The sequence below is a fragment of the Rhipicephalus microplus genome, chromosome X (genome assembly GCF_043290135.1).
Source record: "Rhipicephalus microplus isolate Deutch F79 chromosome X, USDA_Rmic, whole genome shotgun sequence".
In the NCBI taxonomy this organism is placed as follows: domain Eukaryota; kingdom Metazoa; phylum Arthropoda; class Arachnida; order Ixodida; family Ixodidae; genus Rhipicephalus; species Rhipicephalus microplus.
The window spans coordinates 410,565,670-410,589,017 of NC_134710.1; the positions used below are offsets into that span (position 1 = coordinate 410,565,670).

General features: G+C 44.1%; 1 protein-coding gene across 7 annotated transcripts in view; it reads right to left on the reverse strand.

Moving 5' to 3' along the window:
• Nucleotides 1-23,348, reverse strand: part of LOC119160977 (glycerophosphocholine phosphodiesterase GPCPD1) — a 159,156-nt gene that overhangs the window by 28,174 nt on the left and 107,634 nt on the right. For all 7 annotated transcript variants that reach the window (XM_075880260.1, XM_037413272.2, XM_037413271.2 and 4 more), the window contains 2 exons: nucleotides 21,880-22,113; nucleotides 13,728-13,858 (listed from right to left, as the gene is read on the reverse strand). In XM_075880260.1, coding sequence (XP_075736375.1) covers nucleotides 13,728-13,858; nucleotides 21,880-22,113 — 365 coding nt within the window. The remainder of the gene's footprint in view (nucleotides 1-13,727; nucleotides 13,859-21,879; nucleotides 22,114-23,348) is intronic.

Below are 23,348 nucleotides of genomic sequence, written 5' to 3' on the forward strand. Positions count from 1 at the left end.
TTCAAGCTGAAGGCGCTTGACTACGCGCTAGAGCACGGCAACCGCTCTGACGGCAGACATTTCGGCATCAACGAAATCCGGATCCTATATTGGAAAAAATAGCGCGACATGCTTATGGCTACTAACAGCACGCCATGGGCTTTTTGCGGACGCAAATCTGGCAAGTTCCCTGACATTGAAAAGGCAGTGCTCCTATACGTGAAGGACACGCGCAAGGACAGTTATGCAGTGTCATTAGACATGATACGGACGCAGGCATGCACAGTTTTCCGGAGGCTGGGAATAGCCACAAAGGACTTCCGCACCAGTTCCGGCTGGACGACACGCTTCATGCGGCGGAATGGACTGTCGCTGGCATTTCCAACGCGCTCGACGGAATGGAAGATGACCCTCTGTGGGACAGTGAAGACACTGCCAATTCAGACAGGGAATCGTGTGATGACGACACTGATGCCAGTGATTCTTCGGAGTCTGAATGAGCGTTAGGGGGTCAGAGAGGTAAAAAATAAAAGGGCAGTGTGCCATGCATGTAGCTCCTGCGTAATGCATGCATTTTATTACAAAGGTAAGCCTTAATTTACTTTTATTTTTGGTTATATTTATGATAGCTACTGTAAGAATTCTGATTAGGGACTTTTTTGCATTTCCGGTGCTCAGAATATTTTTTCACGGAAAATTTACCCCGCGTAATGATCGCATCCCAAAGTTGGAGTCAATTTTTTTTTTTAAGTGCGATCATTTTGTGAGTATATACCATAGACAGTTTCAAATGAAAATAAGCCCATATTAAAAAGTAATAAAATGATGCTGTATCAAAATATTTTTTAATGTTTACCGAAGTAATGAAGCTGTCTGCAATGCATGTGTGTGTATCTAACAGCCTTTTTATCACTAAAAATCGTGCTTTGGAGAAGATATATTTTGTGTGTTTCAGGAAGAACTTGTGCTTCTACATAAGGCAATGCAGAAGAACTACACTACACACAAATATTTTCTATGTATGGTTAGAAGAATGGCTCTGTATCTGTAAATATTTCGCTGCTGTGTGCAGCTATAAACCAATCACAACAGCAGAACTACCTGTGCAGGGAAACATATTTCTTTGCACTCTTAAGTGGTCATTATGCGTTTATCTATCCACAAGAGTTGTGAATATAGAGCAGGCTCTGGCGAAAACTTTGAACTCTGTCATTTTTAACCCTTTAAAAACTATTCTTGTTTTGTTTATTATAAATACTATGCTAATTTATTATTATAAATACTAAGTTATTATAAATACCAAGTACTAATTGTTTATTATAAATACTAAGTAATAATTTTTGGGAGTTAACGTTCCAAAACCACCATATGATTATGAGAGACGCCATAGTGGAGTGCTCCGAAAATTTCGATCGCCTGGAGTTCTTTATCGTGCACACAAATTTAAGCACACGAACCCCTAGCGAAAATGCGGAACCTCCATCGAAAATGCGGCTGCCACAGCAGGGCTTTAATATTGCGACCTGCAGTTAAGCAATTAAGCACGATAACCACTAGACTATTATGCTGGGTAAACTGAAAATAATAGGCTTGTGTGAATAGAAAATTTGAGGTTTGAAGCAAATTCGAATAGTGTATATCACATATATAGAAAAACTAGCATATTTGTCATGACTTCTAATCTGCCCAATATGTTTTCAAATCGAAACGAAGCATGCATAAATGTTATTACGGTTTATTCAAAGAAAAGCAACCTTGAATGGTAGCAGGATCTGAGTTTTGATAGAATGCAAGTGATAACCTGTAAAATACATCAAGTTTTAATGTTTACTATACCTAAGGGTAGATGCTACTTGAAAAGCACAAGTCTTTTCCAAAATTGCATATTTCTTGTTTTTAAGTGCTTTCACAAGCTTAGTTTCTCTATTTTTAAGACAAGAAAACTCAATATTGTATTATAACTCGAACTAGGTTAAAATCACTTTTAAGGAGCACAAGATGGCTATTAAAAACTAAAAAGAGCACATTGTCTAGAGTCCCCTTGAAAACTGTCAACTGGCTGTCTGTCATTGCATTTCGCATGAGGAGTTTACTAAGGCCACACGTTCAAAATAATCATGATCTCCAAGCTTCCGTGATGGTAGAAATCATTTTAAAAAGCATATCTTTGTTACATGAATGAGCTTTCATTACAATAATGTTTAAAATATGTTTTTCTCAAGATGCAATTCTGACCACATTCTTGAGTTTCGAAACTACATTTTTAGCACTTCTGATCAGCAGATTGGGATATAATTTTTCCCACATTCGTTCACATGTGAAGAGTGCAATTATCTTCTTTAAGACATGATATTGCTAATATCATTATTATTAAACCAAAATGGCAATAAGTATAGGCTGAGCATTTTAAAACTTCTCACGTTACACTTTTTCTTGTTCACTAGAGTGTTTTATACACATTTTCTTTATAGTTAATTGCATAACTTTGAGTGGGTAGCACACATGACAGGGACACAAAAGAAGGAGACATAGAAAACACAAACGCAAACTTCAACTCATGTTTACTTTGGAACAGGCAAGAACATATACTATTACAAATCCCAACAATCTTGTGCATTACACTCATATCATGATAATAAAAAATTTCTCGGAAAATAAAAAAAAAAACATTCCTTCTAGTACGCAGAATACCACAAGCACCAAAAGCAATGACAACCAGAGAAGCAAGAAATAATATTCATTCAAGTTAATTAGAAAAACAACGAAATACAAATCGCACATCATGCGCGCTTCTCTATTCCAAATGCGACATCAGGTAAGTACACAAAATTCGACACTGACTTTACATGGACAAGTGCGACATTACAAAGCTATAATAAGAACAATATTGCTTATCATGGAGGAGTACAGACGATTGACTGCTGCACATGAAGCCATGCCTCTGGATGACGCAACCCTCAGCTATCTTGCACGTTAATAGTACCGTGTGGTCGAATAAAAAGGAGGTTAGTTCAAACAGATTGCAGCCACACTGACTGCGATGTAAGGCCGAATTAGACGACTGAGCACATTTCAAGGAGCTACGGTGCTCGTGCAGATGAATATTCAGACAGCAGCCAGTCTGGGCCACAGTGTTCACACCTCCACGGTAAGAAATTATAATTCCTTAACATACCATGCTAATATCGCACACGTCCACGTAACGTGAGCATTAGCGTCAAATTCTGTGTACACACCTGATGTCGCATTTAGAATAGAAAAGCGTGCATGATGTGTGGTTTGTATTTTGTTGTTTTTAAAAATAAGTGGAATGCTGTACTGTCAAGTTTTACTTCTCACTTCTTTGATTGTCATAGCTGTCGGCACATACAGTATTCTGTGCACTAGTACGAATGGTTTTCTTGCTTTTCTAGAAAACTTTTTACTGTCACGATATGGGCATGATACGCGATATCCTTGCGATTTGTGATAGTATATGTGCTAGCGTATTCGGAAATAAACGTGGTTTGAAGTTAGGGTTTGAGTTGCAAACGTCTCGATCTTTTGTATTCGTGTCTAGTGCACTACGCACTCGAACTTATGCATCCTTACCAACCAGCCCACTTTGCCGCACTTATCAAATATTTGCATTCTACAGTTAATGTTGACCAATATGACCCATTAATGGCTCATAACCATAAAAGCTTAATGACAAGAAAAGTGGTCAAAAAAGCTACATTTTACACATTGTCATAGTACAAAACAAACTATGCAAGTTACTATAAAACTCATTAAACACTTCCAATCAGCATAAAAAATGCCGTATTTTTCTCGCACATGACCCCGCACCTTCTAACTTTGAACTACCCCCCTCCCCCAAAATGCTCGTGTAAACCTGCATCCTTAGCTTAAGAAAAACTGTTTTAAGAAGTCACAACTGCACAGCACATCACAATATTGTTTACAAAAGAATTTTATTTTGAAGCGATCACCGCAACATTGACAGCGCCGATTCAAGTTTCTTCGATCATCGACCGACTCGCGGCTGTCACTACTGCCATCTGAGGCTTCATCGCCGCTCTCGAAGACTCAATTGTTTACGATGCCATCCAAACAATTGCTGATCGTGCACTTTTTGAAGCTCTTGCACACCATGTGAGCCAGAATCGCCCCCCACGCATCCACGATCCACTGGCACCACAGCACAATGTCTGGCCTCCACATGTGCCCAGTCGGTGTCAGGTCTTAACCGTTGGCCATCCACTCTGCATACAGCCGCTTCACGTACATTTTGAACGGCTTTTTGAGGCACACGTCTAGTGGCTGTAGCATAGAAGTCACGCCACCGGGTATGATCACGAGGTCGGTGCTGTGGTCAGCGAGGCGCACTTTCACTGCGTCAGTGCAGTGGCCTCAAAACGAGTCTAACACCAGCATCGACTGCCGTGCCAACATGGCGCCCGGCCTCTTCTCCCAGATCGCGCGTAGCTAGTCACAGACGAGGTCACCATTCATCCACGCGTCATATTCGGTTCGCACAACAATCCCTGGTGGCAGTGAAGTGCTGAGTAGCGTTTTGGGCTAGGAGATTACGTAAAGGCGCAGTTTGGTAGCATCCACCAAAGCGCACAACATTACTGTACAGCGTAGTTTGGGGTTTTTGCCGGTCAGTACGCTTACAGATTTTGAGCCCTTATTCTGCAGAGTGGTGTCCATGGGCATCTCTAAGTACACCGGCATTTAATCAGCATTTCCCACCTGGGAGAGCAAGTCGTTGTGCTCCTTCCGCAGCCCGATGACATTACGCTGATAGCTCAAAACAGCTTATCCTCGTAGGCGTTGGGAAGCCGCTGGCACATAGTCGTTCGCTGCCGCATCGAAAATCCGTGCCTGGCCATGAATCCCTAGAGCCATCCACGGCTCGCACGAAACTCGCGTGAGATGTTCATCTCACGGGACAATCTTAGCGCTTCCATTTGCGCCGCCACCGTTGACATAGCATGGCCGCGACTCCTCCGCTCCTCAATAAATTTGGCAAGCTGCGTCTCAAGAAGGGGGTATGCACCAGTCTTCGGGTCGCGAAATGCTTACTTCTCTTTGCGTGCATTTTTGAGAGAGGCCTTTTTTTTTCGCCAGTCACGAATGCAGGACTTGGGCCTCCTTATAGCAGCTGTGTTACCGATTTCTTCCGCAGCAGCTATAGTCTTGAGTTTTTCTTTTGCGGTGAAATATTGCCGCCGAGACCCACTCATGGTGCCTCACCAGACAAGGCTAACCAACGGTGCAAACTGGCAACACCTGACTCGAAGAAAGACAATGTCAAGTCAAATCGCTTTTGTAACGATGTTGACCAAATCAAAAAAAGCATGCAAAAAGTGAATTAGCACGCTACGGAGGGGATCTGGCTATGACCTGTGTTGGCTCTTATTGTTTTTTTTTTCACCAGACGATGCCGATGGGGATGTGGACTGCACGGAAGGCTATGCATCGCCATGAAGCCGACCTCCGCTTCGGGATTATTCGCAGATAACCCGCACCCCCACTTTTAAGGCGATATTTTTCAATTTTTGGTGCGGGTTATATGTGAGAAAATACGGTTTGTGTAAACACCAAAGATTTCATCGCCATAGACAGCAGATTGAAAAAAGATATTTTTTCTCAAGTAGCACCTTTCCTTAAGGGGGTATGGTAGGGTAAATAGTATATGTCAGTTTTAGCACAATATTATAGAAACAGCTGCAAGTATTCCCATAAAATTTTTAGTGCTCACAAAAAAAAGCTACTGGGTATCAAGTAACACCTTTTTTTTACGTCTAGGTTGCCTACCCTTCCTATGGCTCACTCCCAAATTTTAAAGGGGGTTCACTTATTCAATGTACCTTTTCTCTGCAACTATCGGAAGGAATGTAACGACATTCAGCTGCGTTGTTGTAGAGACTGATAGGCCAATTCAAAACTAAAAAAATATTAAATTTTTCATGAAGTTTCTCTAAAGAAAATAAATATACTGCTTGCACGATGCCATGGAGGGTGCGTATTGCGTAACTTTTTTACAGCCTCACTTTTTACGTAATAAGCAACTTCTTTTAGTTAAGATTGTTTCATACTTGTAACTACCTTATACAAAGCTTCATTAAAATCGATTCAATACTTTTTGAAAAAAGCTACATTGAAGTTGAAAAATATACAGAAAACGCAATTTGAGTAAAATGAAGTTTTACGTGCACGTACTTCTCACATCAGAGGATGTGCGGCGCACTTCGGCACGGCATTTAAACTACTTGGTGCGGCTACTCGACGTCGGGCTTCCACAGGCTTGTTCCTCAGAGTACAGAGGATTTTCCGGTGTCAAAATTGCAAATCCTATTTTTTAGGAGGTTTACCCTACCATACCCCCTTAAGCTATGTTAGCTTTTAAACTTAAAAAATACTGAATCGATTTCAGGGTAATGCGTTCATTTGCAGTCCTCTACTGCAGTGAAACCATATTTACAGGAAGTTCCATGCTGTTTACATATGTTTACTCATTCATTTAGAATTCTTTGAAATGTAGAGCAATCAAAATTGGTTTCAAAGCAAATCCGAATACTGAAATATTTGTTAAAATAATTGAAGTGCTCAAATATTCACAGAAGCCAAAAAAATAAGCATCCGTCCTTGATGAGTTACAGCAAGTCTTACTCAAGCCGGACTGCAGCCAAGGAAAAAGAAAACTGCTGGGGCCAACAGACAGAAAACAACAGCAAAAAAATAAATAGTTATGAAAAATGTGGTCGACTAAGATGAGTGCAAAGCAAGTATGTAACGCTAGCTATTGGCAACAGTAAAGGCTTGCTGATAAAAGTGGAAGGAAAAACTACGGTTGCAGAAACACACTCAACACGTTTAGGCAGTGATTTTCAGCAATGGACGTTTCAGGTACCCCTTGTGGACAGGTGAAGTGATGGGAGACTGCTTGCAGCGAGAGAAAGTGGGGGTCATATATTATTGCAACATGCAGCATGACATAGCTGCTCTTTGTTTCTACCTGACTAGGCTTGTACAAATATTTGAATGCTTCGAATATTTGAACGAATATTGCAGTGTTCAAATTCACTTCAAACTGAATTTAACGTATTGAAAGTTTCGAACTATTCAAGACAAACGAATAAGTGCATATTCGTTTGCATGTGTTAGCCCGTGAAAGTAGTTACACTGTAGTGAAGCAGTGCTACACCGTGAAAACACGTGTCCAGGGCAAACTAGCACTGCCATGAAGCCCCATGTCAAGGTTTAATGAGGATATTGCCCTCACGTCGACTCATAAGTTTTAAAATCTTGTTATACCTACTTATAATGCCACGTTCCATTTCCCAAGTTTTTGTTATCGTCCCAAAACATCACACGATTCTCAGCGCGAACCGCGCCTGCAGTTTTCGAGAAGGTTCCGGACTGTAGTAGATCATTTCGATAAGATCACGCCCACTGTGCGAACGGTACAGATTGTTCTGGAACCTACGCCACCGCCAGCGATAACGCTAGAACATTCGACGGCAAGAGTATAAATGCCGACCCGCTTCACCGCTTGTCAGTTGTTGATCGAAGGCCGACGCTCCGTCCGCCGCTATCAGTCCGAGACTGCTATCTGTGCAAGACTGCTGCTGTAATTGGACTTTCCGTTTACCGGGCACAGGTTCGCCCAAATAAACAGTTAAATCCCAACACCAAGTCTCCTGTCTTCGGCCACGTCACGACCCCGTGACATCATGCTCTAAGCATAGAAAATTTCAAAAAGTAACATATTTTACAGGCTATTGCTTGCATTCTAGCGAAAGTCGAATTATGCTACTATTCGAGGTTGTTGCCACTTTCTTTAATGCAAAAAAAAATTGTATTAGCGCAGGCCTCTTCTTAATTTTTTAAAACATTGTGCAGGTTTGTTAGGTCATGACAAATATGTTCATTTTATTTTATAATATTGTCCCGGCTAAAAGCCGGGCAAGAAGACAGAGGACAGACAACAAAGTGATGAGCGTGGACCGCAACCACGGTTCCTTCGAGGAAGAGGACGTCGAAGAGGCTGCTCTTTTGTTCTTTTAATAGACACCTTGTTTTTCCTGGTCACACCGTCATCCTGTATACTGTTATTTTCTCGTTGCGACATTGGTGAAGGTGCTGGACTTCTCTAACTGATGCTCGGGACACTGCCGCGCCCTGGCACTTAGAGTCTGCCACCGCAACCCGTTCCTGCAGTGGATACTCCTGTCCACCGCTACAGTCGCCGACAGCGAGGACTTAGTCCCGAGGCGATCACCTCTAACTTCACCAGCAACACATCGTGCTTGGAGAAACGGCTACTGGAGGGCCTTCACAGCTTACTGTTGATCAGCCTCGAATTCCCGAGACCTTCCATGGTGAGGTTAATGAAGACGTTGAGGACTGGTTAGCCCAGTATGAGTGAGTCACCAAGGCCAACCGCTGGACCACTGAACAAAAGCTATCGTGCGTCTACTTTGCTTTGGCAGACAGCGCTCGTACACAGTACAAAAACCACGAGTCAATGCTTTGTGGGATGAATTTCGGCAGTAAATTTTCGGGACATACGCAAACATCGACCGCCGCGATTCTGCTCAGCAGCTCATTGAGGCATGCATACAAAAACCGAACGAGAGCGTCGCCATGTTTGCGGAGGACATGACCCGCCTATTTCGGCAGGCTGACCCCGAGATGCCTAAAGGTAAAAAACTCCGACATTTGATGAGGGGCGTCAAAGAAGAGCGGTTTGCCGGTCTTCTACGCAACCTGCAAACAAGTGTAGCGGAATTTATCGAAGAGGCTACGACAATCAAGCGAGCACTGAAGTGACGGCGTCGATACCACGACCTACCAAACAACACATCTCCCAGCCGCTTTGACTGCCAGCAGTGAGTGTTCTCTGCGTGAGCTCATTCTTGAGGTGGTTCGTGAGGAGATTCGAAACCTCTTTGTTACTCCGCAAGAAAATATTGTGGCTTGTGTTGCAGAACTTGTGCGGCAAGAACTCCGCCAGGCATTTTCGTTGCCCGAATCCCTCTCAGACCAGCGGTCTGGAAGCTACGCATCGGCCGTCCATCAACCCACTCCAGTGACGTACAACTCGTTACTACTGGCATATCGCAACGTCAGCCAAAGGCCTTACAATGAGCCGTGGGCCCCAGCTTCCAATCCGCCGCTGCCGTATCCACAGTCTAACGTGCCTATGCAAACGTCGCCGATGTACACTCCGCCGAAATCTGCATCTTGGTCACAAAAGATGCCCACCAGTCGACCATTCATTCGTAAGACAGACTGTGGCACACCATCGACCGTCGACCACTTTGCTTCCATTGCGGAGAAGGCAGCCATGTTTTCCGCATTTGCCCATACTGCGACCATAGACATCAGAACTTTCTACAAACCTCCCCTTGTGCTTATTTTGATAACCGTTGTGACAGCAGTGCAGGCCCGCAAGCACAGCCACGCGATGTGCCATATCGTCGACCCCACTCTCCTTCACCTGCATTTAACTCGCTGCAGCAGCGCAGTTACGCCGAGGTGGTCCAGGACAGCCCTCGTCGAGAAAACTAACAGCAGCGACCTTTGGGGGGGAAGGTTGCCGCTCGTCGAGATGCTACCACACCCACACCCCCAACATCTTCACTACAACGTGATACGACCGATAATACCGTGGATCGTACGACAGACGATATCAAGGATGACACGACGTCACTGACATCAACGGAAATCGTAAGCGCCAATCTAGACATTTGTATAGATGGACCCCCAGTAACAGCACTGGTAGATACTGGTGCAGACTTCTCTATTATCAGCCATGAACTCCCCGACTGCCTCAAGAAAGTCAGAACAATATAGACGGGCCCAAACATAAGAACCATAGGGGGTCAATTGGTGACGTCGATGGGCAAATGTACCGCTCGAATTAATATCGGCAGTTCAGATATTGTCGCTACTTTCGTAATTTTACCGGAGTGCTGCAAAAACCCAATTTCGGGCATGGGCTTCGCCGGTTAAATTAGTGAAGAAAAAAGATGGCACCTTTCGTTTCTGCGTGGATTACCGCAAGCTGAATCAGGTGACAAAAAAAGACGTCTTCTCACTTCCACGTATCGACGATTCACTTGATTTACTATGGCATGCGCGTTATTTCTCGTCGATGTATCTAAGGAGTGGGTATTGGCAGATAGAAGTCGATGAAAGAGACCGGGGGAAAACAGCTTTTGTGACACCTGATGACCTTTTTGAATTTAAGGTACTCCCATTTGACTTGTGCTCAGCACCGGCAACGTTTCAGTGGCTAATGGACATCGTACTATCAGGCCTCAAGTAGCAGACGTGCTTAGTGTATTTAGATGATGTCATCGTATTTTTTGTCACATTTGACGAACATGTAAGGCGACTGCAATCAGTATTTCAAGCTATCCGTTCCGCCGGACTAACACTTAAGCCAGACAAATGCCACTTCGGCTTCGAAGAGCTTCTGTTCTTGGAGCATCTTGTCAGCAGTAAAGGTGTGCAGCCTGACCCTGAAAAAATAGCTGCCGTTACGAATTTTCCAGCGCCAACTGACAAAAAGGTGGTCAGACAGTTTTTAAAACTGTGTGCATACTACCGACACTTCATTGAGACCTTCTCGCACATTGCCTCGCCGTTGACCCGCCTTACCAGAGAAGACGTCGCATTCGTATGGAATGAAGAACAGCAAAGATCATTCGATGAGCTGCAGCAATGCCTTGAGAAGCCACCAGTCCTCGCACACTTTGATGATGACGCCCCGACAAGGGTACACACTGACGCTAGCAATGTCGGCTTAGGAGCTGTACTCGTGCAGCGGCAGGATGGCGCCAAACGAGTAATTGCTTACGCGAGCAGAACTCTTTCCCGTGCGGAAAACAATTATTCAACCACAAAAAAAAGAGTGCCTTGCGGTTGTGTGGGCAGTTACAAAATTCCGCCCATATCTGTATGATCGTCCTTTAAATGTAAGCGACAATCACTCCTGCTGGCTGACGAATTTAAAAGACCCTTTAGGATGGTTGGCGCGCTGGAGCCTGAAGCTTCAAGAATTTGACATGACAGTGGTCTGGTGGTCTACAGATCGGGGAAGCGACATTCAGATGCCGATTGCTCTTATCGTGCGCCATACGAACCTGCAACGGCAGAAGATGACGATACAGCCTCTGTCCGAGTTGTAAACACTGCTATTGTCGCACAGCTGCAACGAGACGACCCGTATCTAGAACTCATAATTCGTTTTTTGGAGGGTCGCACTTCAGCTGTACCGAGACTACTTGCGAAAGGGTTTCTGTCATTTTGCTTGCGCAACAACGTCCCGTACAAGATGAACTTCACGCCACACGGAAACGACTGCTTACTCATCGTCCCAACATCTCTAAGGAGGGAAGTATTACAGGCATGCCACAATGAACAAACATCTCGCCACTTAAGTTACACGCGTGCACTGTGCAGAATGACGCAGAAATACTACTGGCCAAGACTGACGGCGACCATTTAACACTATGTTCAGACGTGCCTTGATTGCCAGCCCAAAAAAGTCCCACCCGTCATGCCAGCAGACCTCCTCCATTCTATTGACGTGCCTGTTACTCTATTCCCTCAAGTCGGAATGGATCTTTTGGGCCCATTTCCAACCTCATCGACAGGTCGCAGATGGATTATAGTATCCACCGACTACCTCACTCAATAGGCCGAAACCAAGGCTCTGGAGAAAGGCATGGCAAGTGAAGCAGCCCGATTTTTCGTAGAGAATATGGTGCTGAGGCATGGCACTCCATCAGTGGTAATAACTGACAGGGGAACTGCATTCGCAGTCGAACTATAGACATAGTGGCACATCCCACCGGCAAACAACTATGTAATATCCGCAAGAGAATGGTTTTACGGAGCATCTCAACAAGACACTTGCGGATATGCTCTGTATGTATGTCAATGTGGAGCATAAAAAGTGGGACGAGATCTTGCCATATGTCACGTTTGCCTATAACACGGCTCATCAAGAAACAACAAGAAGAACACCATTCCGCCTTCTTCATGGTCGTGAAGTCACCACTATGCTGGATGCTATGCTGCGGCACGAGTGCGAAGATGCCTAAACGGATGCTGATTATATCACCCAGCTTGCTGAAGAAGCCCGACAACTTGCACGCCTACGTATTAATCGCCAGCAGGACTACGATTCAAGACGGTACAACCTTTGTCACCGACCAGCCTCATAGGAGCCAGAAGAGAAAGTTTGGATATGGACTCCTATTCGGCACCGTGGCCTCTCAGAAAAACTGTTAAGACGGTACTTTGGGCCCTATAAAGTTCTACAATGTCTCAGTTGCATTAATTATGAAGTTGTTTCTGATACTGCGCACCCCTTAAGGTCTCGAAGGTATGCTCCAGAAGTTTTTTACGTGGTTCGGATGAAGCCTTATTTCTCCTAATGAACTCATGCGTTTCAAATGAGTACAAACCACTTTGATTATAAAGCATCTAGACGATGCTTTCTTGAATGGGAGGCTAATGTCACGGCTAAAGGCCGGGCAAGCAGGCAGAGGACGACGAAGTGATGAGCGTGGACAGCAACCCCGGTTCCTTCGAAGAAGATGAAGTCGAAGCGTCTGCTCTTTTGTTCTATTAATACAGACCTTGTTTTTCCTGGTCGCACTGTCGTTCTGTATCCTGTTATTTTCACGTCGCGACAATATATGCTTTTCGAATTCAATTCACAATTATTCGACCAAAATCGCTATTTGCTTCGAACCTGAAATTCACTATTCGCACAAGCCTATACCTGACAAAAAACCGACAATTGGGGGACCCTTAAGCGTCACCTCTAAGAGTTGAACGCGATAGCAATATTTTGTTCCTAGTGCATACTTCCAACACTTGGTGTATGATTTTCTTTCGATTTTGTTATGCACCCGCTACGTGGCCTTATGGGTGCAGTAGGGTGTGTGCCTTTTGTAGTGGGTGACTGGATTTATACTATGAAGTCAATATAATAATCCCATATTATGATGCTTGATGGCAATGTATGCTTGTACCACGCATTATTATGACAATATTTCATGTTCTATTGTGAAGCATGTATACAGGATGTGTTTGTTCGTAAAGCTGAGAAGTTACTTTCACTGCATTTCCAAGCAGAGGAAGTTATTTTCACCGCATTCACAAGCAGAGGCAAAGCCATGTGGTGGAACACTCGTTCGCGACGCAAACATCTAGGTTCGGTCCCCACTCAGACCCAGAATTTTTATTTTGTTTACATCTTTCTCAATTTTTCGGTCCCACAAAGGCGGTCGATTTTTTCCTTCCAACTAACGATGCGGGCGCCAGATTTTCCGCAAAACGAGCTCTTTAATGCTATCACGGTAAAATGCCGCATCAACTTTATCTCGAAAGATTGCTGATTAGTTATACTATGTCTGCAGCCCTATTAAACCTGTTTTTAGCTCTGCTTGTCACTGGGAAAAGCATGCTATGCGTAGAGTATATAAAACAGCAACGAGAGCTTTACAACCATCTTATGAAGTCAGCTCCGCCACGTGCAAACTTGGTATGCACTGAAACATACAAAAAATTGCAAGGGGCCACTGTCACTGGGCGTAGTATGGCTTCAAAAAACACTCCCGCACCCCACCCTCTTTCCCCCTAAGTGAGAGCTTAGTGGACCACCGAAAATAGCTTCATGGACCCCCTGAGGCCCACAGACTCCCACATAAACACCACTGGTCTAGGCTACTTACATGGTGCAGATGTCTGGGTGAAAGCAGGAAAGGATAATGTACCGCTTCCCACTGTAGTCGAGCAACGTACGCAGAATTATGTCCACATACAGGTTGATGTCAAGGTTTAGATCCATTTCCCATGTGCCATCCTGCAGATTGAGACGGCAGTAAAATGACGAACAGCACCATTCTTGTAAGTGCAAGCTCTAGACCTCAAGTCTTAGTAAGAGGGCTCCAATACAAACCATCATAAAAATAACACTGCCTGCCCATCTGCTTTTAATACTTTACACTCCTTTCTCATAACATGAGAAAAATCTTCACATAAACAAAGAAATTTTCTACTTTCCTCGATTACTCACTTGAATTTCGATTATGGACAGACTGAAAAAATAAAAACACATGCTTCATTCATTGTTCTTAATGAACATATTAAGTACAGTATAGACCGCTTATAACGCAAGTCACAAGAGTCGTGATTATCTGCACTATAAGCGGTAGTACACTATAACCAAAACAACAGTTTTCAAGTGCACTTACGTAAAACGTGTTGAGCATGCAGCTCGCACGCCCGACAATCAAAACATGCAATGCGTGCTTGCTAACGTGTAAATTTCTGAATGCTAAAAGAATTCAACGTCCAAATACACGCGTGGCCAATGAAATGCGTGGCCAATGAAATGAACGCGAAAAGGGGGTGGGGTGTATAACAAATGAAAGCACCATCGCGGAAATTCATCTGATTACCAGACCGCCTCGATGGTGCGCATTACACAGAATTTATGTCAAATCACGTCCAGAATTTGATGCATTGAAAGACGCCATTTATTCGATTTCACGGGCATGCACTTTATTTAAGACATCAAAATCGAATCGCAAACCAATATTTGAGCGCTACACGTGCCGCCCTTGTTTTCATTTAACAATATGTATCCCTTCCCGTCAAGTGCAGCCACCGCAAAGTATTTATTTGATTCCATACCGCAACGATTTGGTACCAAACCTCAACGCGACCGCTACCGTTCGAAGCGCAACCAATGCCGATTAGGCCTAGCTTGCCTTTTGGTATGTTGAGAATTCGGCGTCAAAACATGAGAATTCGGCGTCAAAAAGATCACACTAGCAGTGAACCAAGAACCGCGTGTGTGGTACGAAGTTCGCGCTTGCGGCCCAGGAGATCAGCAACGACTGTCGACAACTCGCCAAGCTTGCGTACAACAGAGCACTGGCAGCAAAAGTGAAAGCTCGCGCCATAAAACAGAAATAGGTTTCCAATATACGGACAAGGAAGCAAACGTGATATTTGTTGCAAGCGCGATAACGACGACGTCTTTCCCGACTGGAAACTTCAGCGCATGTAGTTGATAAAGACAAGATCACCCGTGCCATGTTGACCGACGCGCGGCCAAAGCCATGCTAGCGACGTAGTACGCTATAGCCGTGTCGGCGCCAGTGCAAAGGCTTATCGGTCACCGGTGCAACCATCCTCCTTCCTTGCTCAGCGAGCCCGCGCAGTGCCCGCGGTCTTTTTTGTTTTCTTTTTCTTTTCTCCACCCTTCGTTTGTTCACTCCAAGTCCCCTCCTCTTCCGTAACGACCTCGTCGTTCACTCCCCAGCGGCGCACCCAGCGCTGCTCGCTACCGCGTTTGTCACAAACAATTTCCGGCAACCACATTATAACCGGTCTTTCATCCTGGGGAACTGCACAATAAGCGGTATGCGCATACATGGGATTCTATGGGAGGGTTAACGGGAGTAGAAAAAGACCGCATTGTAAGTGGTTCTACACTATAAGTGGCGTACACTGTATTAAGTTATTTCAAGATACTTTAAAAGAAATGAAAATTCCTCAGTGGTACAAAAGATGCTCATTAATTAAATGCCCATTAATATACTTAATTGCCTAACGTGGTCGTGTTCCCTGATTCGAGCAAGCACATATACTGTTTAATGGCATCTAACTCCCATCTTCACGGTCATATTTGGCCACAACTCAGTTGATTCGGATAATCTACGCAGCATGCCAGCATGACGCACAACAAATGTGTGATGCAAATGAGAGAAAAAGACACTAATGAACAAGTGAAATGGCAGCAGGCCTTCAAAAAATCATGGTTGCCTTCCACAATCTCACCAAAATCGCATTGATGAAAACAAAGGCTTCAGCGGCTGTTGGTGAATTTGTTCCGTTTTCGATTTTACTCGACACACACAAACTGCATCAACACTATCTACGATTGTGTCTATAGCAACAGGGGTCAAAGCTGCACAAAGCAGTAGTTTGATTTTTCCCACGTGCCTTCAGAACTGTGTAGTCGCCATCCATGATTGTGCATTCAGGCCAAATCGTATGCATGCATTTTTTGAGCGACAGCGACAAACTTGCTGTGTCGCGCCATCGCGTTGGGACAGCTGCAACCACATGTTGATGACATAGGGTCATAGTTGTTAGATAGAAAGCTATCGTGAGCATCCCTACAAATTGGAAAAAGATGTTTAAGAGTAAGTAGATGACAACATGCCGAATTTTTTTACTGTCTTGTGTGGCATAAACAAGCCACAAAAGCATTTGACGACCTTTTTTTTCACAATCTTTCGTTTAACCGCAACAGGGTGCCCAGAAGCGTACACTACAGTGGCTAGGACGCACTTCGCATGACGATTTTGTATTTCAGCAAGATACCATAATTGTTGCAAGCTACCATTAAAACATCAAAACAAACCTTCAATAACAAGATTTAGGACAAAATAAAGCCGCTGTCTAACTTTTCCTGCGAGATGCAAATGTAGAGATGGTGGTCGATACCTTGCATTCCTTGAAGTACGTCCAGATAATACGCATCGGGAGAAAATTTCAACTAAAGCAAGAGTTAGGAGTGCAACCATAGTCATGCTCATTTACAGACGATGAGCGATGTTTTCTATTTTTCCAAAAGTGCACGACACGACACAGGACGGCAACAGATGAGTTTTTGTGATGGCAAATCCTGTCCCTCGTCGCTGTCGCTCATAAATCACATGGATGAAATTGCCCCGCCGCGGTGGTCTAGTGGCTAAGGTACTCGGCTGCTGACCCGCAGGTAGCGGGATCGAATCCCGGCTGCGGCAGCTGCATTTCCGATGGAGGTGGAAATGTTGTAGGCCCGTGTGCTCCGATTTGGGTGCACGTTAAAGAACCCCAGGTGGTCGAAATTTCTGGAGCCCTCGACTATGGCGTCTCTCATAATCATATGATGGTTTTGGGACGTTAAACCCCACATATCAATCACATGGATGAGGTTGTTCCCTAGGAAGCCAGGTTTATTCAGCAGCAGATGCTGTGTTCAGCCATTTACTTTATACTCTTAACATAGGTTGCAGGCGTGCCTTCAGAACCGAGTGGATATTATGATTACGTTTTTACTGACCACAGTTCTATTTACAGTGGATGCACTCAGTAGCTTCGTTTTGTCATTGCGAAATGAACACGCAATGTCACAAAACTGAAACATGGCAGAAGCTGTTGAAGATCAAGGGCTTCAGCCATGTTCTGCATGCTACTATACAACTCTCTACTTGGAATGAATAGATGATTAGTTGGCAGCCATTTATCCAACAAAAAAATAATTGTCATGTGCTGTGTTGGTGGTGGCGGTACGCATTAAAAAATAGGTATAGAGCACAGTTTGAAATAAGAGACTGGAGTCTTGAGCTGTCGTTATATTTGTGAGCAAAGTCATGAATGACAAAAATCGCAGGTTCTATACTGTTCATGTGCAAAATGAGTACTGGATTTATGCATTCATTAAGAAAATGAAAACGGTAACGCAGGACACAATTTATAACTGCGTACCCCACACCTGGCAAAATTTACGAATTGATCACCTTCACTTAAGGGGGGACATCATCATCATCATCATCAGCAGCAGCAGCAGCAGCCTGACTACGTCCACTGCAGGACAAAGGCCTCTCCCATGTTCCGCCAGTTAACCCGGTCCTGTGCTTGCTGCTGCCAATTTATACCCGCAAACTTCTTAATCTCATCTGCCCACCTAACCTTCTGTCTCCCCCTAACCCGCTTTCCTTCTCTGGGAATCCAGTGAGTTACCCTTAATGACCAGCGGTTACCCTGTCTACGCGCTACATGCCCTGCCCATGTCCAATTCTTTTTCTTGATTTCAGCTATGATATTCTTAACCCCCGTTTGTTCCCTAATCCACTCTGCTCTCTTCTTGTCTCTTAAGGTTACACCTACCATTTTTCTTTCCATTGCTCGCTGCGTCGTCCTCAATTTAAGCTGAACTCTCTTTGTAAGTCTCCAGGTTTCTGCTGCGTAGCTAAGTACCGGCAAGATACAGCTGTTATATACCTTCCTCTTGAGGGATTGTGGCAATTTACTTGTCATAATTTGAGAGTGCTTGCCGAATGTGCTCCACCCCATTCTTATTCTTCTAGTTACTTCAGGGGGGACACGGGTCTTAAAAGGCCGAAAATTGTGAAAAAACCGACTTTTCGAAGTTGACATTTTCCGAATCTGCAACTATTTTTGCACTTATTTGAGAAGTTTCAAGCTTCTCGCGTCATTATTTCGTCCACAAAATCAATTTATAACACCCCTGTGAGATGAATCTGAGCACATATCAACGCTAAAGTCGCGCTTTTTCCACGCCGAACCGTTGCTGTTACACACGAGCTATCGTGGTCATCTTGGTCTCGTTTGGAAGGGTCATTCTTCACCTTCAATTTTCCGCCACGAGAGGCTCGCCTTGCTCATTGGTTTTCCAGCAAAAACGCGTCATCGAGAAGCACCACCATGCAATTCTATTGGCTGTTTGGGGCATGTGACAAAACCTAGGCATCCCATTAGAAAGTGCCGTTTCCGGCGTCTGCTTCTTCATCGTGACGCGCACGGACATGAGCCATTTTGTCATGGTGCTGTCGACTGCCTGCCGTAGTAAAAAAGTTCCTCACCTCACTAATTTGTGAAGCGGGTGTGGCGATAGTTCGCTCGCTGTGAACTTCAGAAAGAGCCCCGCTATCACTCAGGACAGGGAGGATAGCAAACTCGCGTCGTTCAACAGTGGTCGCCGAGTCACCGGTCTAGGCCTAACTCAAGTACGAGCCCGTCAGTTGCCGACAACGTCGCTGAAAGCGGCAATGTTTTGGAGCTTCATCAGTTACAGGACGGCAAGTAAAAAAGCAGAAGTGAAGCTACGAGAGATAGCAATCTTTACAACAGTGGAATGGAAGCGCAATCTTATCGCTAAAGCGCGGATGCTGCGGGTTTCCCCCCCCCCCCCCCCCCCCGCCTGGTGCGAACTGCGTGACGGGTCGTCGTCGTCGGAGTGGAGTTCGCCGCGCGACGGCGAACAACAGAGAATCAATTCGTTTACGATGAACTTGCTCGCCGCCAGCACAATGAAGGCTACTGGCAACAGCTAAAGTGCTTGTAACAACGCGTCCGCACCGATGAACATATTGCGCCGTGGCCTCCACATGAAAATGTGGCAATCTTGCGTGAAAAGAAAACTAACACCTCGCTGCTCTTGGAGCCTTGAAATTGATGACCTAGTGCACGAATTCGGTCTGTGACATCAACAACTCAATCTGAACAAGCCGGAAAACCGCTTTACTATATGATGGATTGCGGATTACACACGCACATTCATCGCACATAGGCGACACCGAACTGATAAGCGGCCTAGTCAGCAGACGAGCACACGGTGACCGCATTAGCTCGCAAGTGTGCCTTTGCCGAAAACATGCAGCGGCCATTGAAAAAACGGCATTTAGGTGATGCAAAGCAGAAGGACTACATGCCTGGTGCCTACCGAGAAAGCTGAATTAGCAAATCATTGTAAATAAACAGTTTTTCCATGCTACTGTCTGCCCAAAATGGACTTCTTGTGTTTTTGCATGATTTCATATTTCATCAGCTCGCAAGTGTGCCTTTGCCGAAAACATGCAGCGGCCATTGAAAAAACGCCACTTAGGTGACGCAAAGCAGAAGGACTACATGCCTGGTGCCTACTGAGAAAGCTGAATTAGCAAATCATTGTAAATAAACAGTTTTTCCATGCTACTGTCTGGCCAAAATAAACTTCTTGTGTTTTTGCACGATTTGTGAGGATTCAAATTTTGCTGCAGTTGCAAACTTGTCTAAAAGTTGATACCGTCTGCCAACAATATCTCTGCCTTAAAGCAGCTAGGAATGCCATTCTTGTTGTGACATGTAGCTGTATCTTTAGTTTACACAATGGTATGTGTGAATTTTCGATTGAAATCTTTAAAGAATTTAATTTTTTGCCAGAAATTGGAGCATAAAGTGGGTGGGTCTGCACCACTGAATTGCAAGGTGCAACAAACCTTGCTAAAATCAAATCGAAAAAAGCACTCTTACCATTGTGTAGCTTATGTTTATTAGTACACAGGCATGTGCCAATAGTAGCTCTGCAATACAAATTTCTTGTGTCACTATACGAGCAAACAATACGTAATTAATTTTAGAATATCTCAAAAACTAATTGGTTTAGAGGAACAGTAATTACATTTTTGGAACGAGCAAAAACTCAATCACACTGTGAATTTTCTTTACGAACACATGAAAATATCTGGGATTTCGTCCCAAGTACAGTGTCCGCCCTTAATTCACTTGCCTTCAGCTTCCCTGCTAAGGTAGAACAAAAGAAAGGAACGGGGGAGACAGAATTTAACGAACTTAAATACACATCTAGATCAGACTCTGCCAATAAAACAGCTGGAGTTTTTATCTTACACAGGATATTTCTCATGGCTACAGCAGTGCTACCCTAGGAAGTGACAAATAGTACAGAATTGATCTCTAACTTTAGTGGCCATCTGTTTTTTGCAGGCTTAAATGCATTTAATTAAGGTGGTAAAAGTAGAGCAACCAAGATGTGTTGTGCCATCAAAGATTTCAGAGTTGCGCATTGAAGTCACACATCCACAGATGCACAAAGGCACATAATCAAGATTGAGGATTTTTTCCTTTTTAATGTTATGAGACACAAAACATCGTTTCTTTTTATACATTTTCAACTATTGTACATGCCAAAGTTCTTTAGCATAAAGAATTCCATTAAAGGGGCCCTGCAACACTTTTCAAGCACATAAACATCAAATGGCTTCATTAAAAGAGTTCATTGCCCTTCGAATCGCCTGCTGCAAAAATTTTAAGAATCAGTCAATTTACAGGGATTGGCTACATGCTTTAGGCATTTCCTTGCTTTTATTTTTTGTACCAGCAAGTGCACTGAAAACTACTAGAGGGCAAATAACAAGAGTGCAAGAACATGCATTCGTTCATCAGCACATGTCATGACCTTGAGCACTTCCTTTGAATGCACAACTTTTAATGTGATCGCAAACGTGCACGCGGCCATCTGGCCATGGGTGCAGCTAATATGCAGTTATCGATGCTCAAATCAACCAGTGGCCCTTGGCATGGAGTTTAATCTAGCAGTAATTTAGATATATGGCATCATTTGTAGAGAGAAGAGGAAATGATTTCTTGCTGACTTTGAGAATTAATCGTAAATTCCAGGCAGTCTGCTGAGCTATAATATTTGACACACACATTCTTGGGTTCCTCAACTACTGATTGGCAGTGCTTTATTACCATGCTGAAAAAGCTTTGCAGGACCCCTTTAATGAATTTTACAGCTATATTTTGAACTGGCAGGCGATTGTTTCTCATTGGTATCGACTACTTGGATGAACTTCACAAGAGATGGTCATTGCATGGTAAAACCGTTATCAAAGCACATTCAAAGCCTGAATTATATAAGAACTACGCACACTACAGGTCTTGCTATTCAATTGTACAGCATTTTTAAGCTGTAAGGAAAGTCTGACTACTAGATGTGCTAGCTTCCTCACTGGCTCATTTGGCTGCCTCATTAAGGTGTGGTATGGTCACATTAGACACTCGAACCAGGCCAACATTTTTTTTTCATAGCTTTTTTGAGAAACTGAGGAGCCAAATGCAGACTGTCGCTATCTAATCAGAGGCAAGTACGTAATCTGTCAAGCAGCTAAAATCCAGCCAGTCTTAACACACAGACCGACCAACCTACCGACCTAACCTCTTCAACATTATGCCACTTGACGCAAGCTTCCCTTCTCAGCCATACACACAGGCAAACCATAAAACACGCTACTAGAAACTCACACGAAACTGCATAGGGCACTTTATCTCGACATTGAAGCCAACCGAGGGGTCGACTGCTTCAAGCACATGCTGCAACGTTGGGAATGGCTGGTTGTCCTCGAGGTCATCCTCACGAAAGTCGTAGTGGTGGCTGTCATGTACCGAAGGTGACAGCTTGAGCCGCTGAAGCTGCGCTACCGTCAGGTCCTTCACTGCCAGTTGAAGCTTTTCTTCCTCTTGCAGCGGTGACTTGCGCTGCAAAGTTTGCATGCATGGCCCTAGTTATGATACTTATTACATGGATCTTTTTGCTTAACAAGCAGTGCCATGGACCAAATAATTCAAAACGCTCTTCAGAAAATCTCCCTACAAGCGTAGCACCGACAATATGCCCATTAGATTAGCAACTAAAAAGCTCTTAACAAAAACGAAAATATACTGGAGGCTTGTCCTTTTTAACGGTGGTGGGCGAAAGAAATGAAGCAGAAAAGGAAGAATACTAAACACTGCGCACCTCATTTTTTCGGGCACCACTGTTAACTCTTTCGCTATCACACCTACTCAAATCGATCACCGGTGATCGACGCTTTTCGGTCATAGATTTTGGCATGCTAAATTTATTTCTAAATTCTACAAAACAATATTTCCCAAAGTCCACGGCATGTATAAAGTGTGCAGGAGGCTCTCACAGGCAGTTTCCAGCCCCTTTGGTTTTGCTTGTATCGTTATATCAGACACAGGGTCACATCTAGTGTCACTAATTGCTCCTTTACGCGATCATCACGTGCGCATGGGTGTGTATCAGCACTGCAAGACACATGCGCTGCTTGAAACTGTCTTGCGACGCCACCTGAATTGAGCGAGAACAAGCCGAGATTTCGTGGATGACAGAACCTCAGCTTCAAGTTTTACACAGACGATGTTTTGCGTCAGCCTGAGACATGCGTAGCCGTTCATGGGTTTGTTTTGTTTCATCCTCAAGTTATCTCCTCCACCGCAAGTGCATATAGCTTCCGACTTTCGTGCATAATCCTATAGTTACTCAGGCTACGTGCGTGGTCCACACTTCGCTAGGGCACGGTGTAGTGGCGCTGGCTGCAGAGCTTCTTTCTAACGGCAAGAAAGCCCCCGGAACACATCTTGGCTCTGACTACGGAGCAGTGCGAAACATTCTAGAAGTGTGCACGATATTGTCCTTTTTTTTATTACAATATGCACAAAGATGCAAAGGAATATGCTTGGATGCATATATTGGAATGGCAACCTATGCAGAGTGAGGTGGCTCATGGAAAGAGGAGATGCTAAATGAAATAGCGAAGTTCATTAGACATCTCATTTATAGAGAGATTATTCACATCACGGGTTTACATCTATATTGTAATACCTAGATACTCGTATCGCAAGGCAATGAGAATTTACTGAGTAGAGTGTACGAGTACACTTGTGTCTCACAAAAAACCATGCAATGCTTCACCGCATGGCATGAGCAA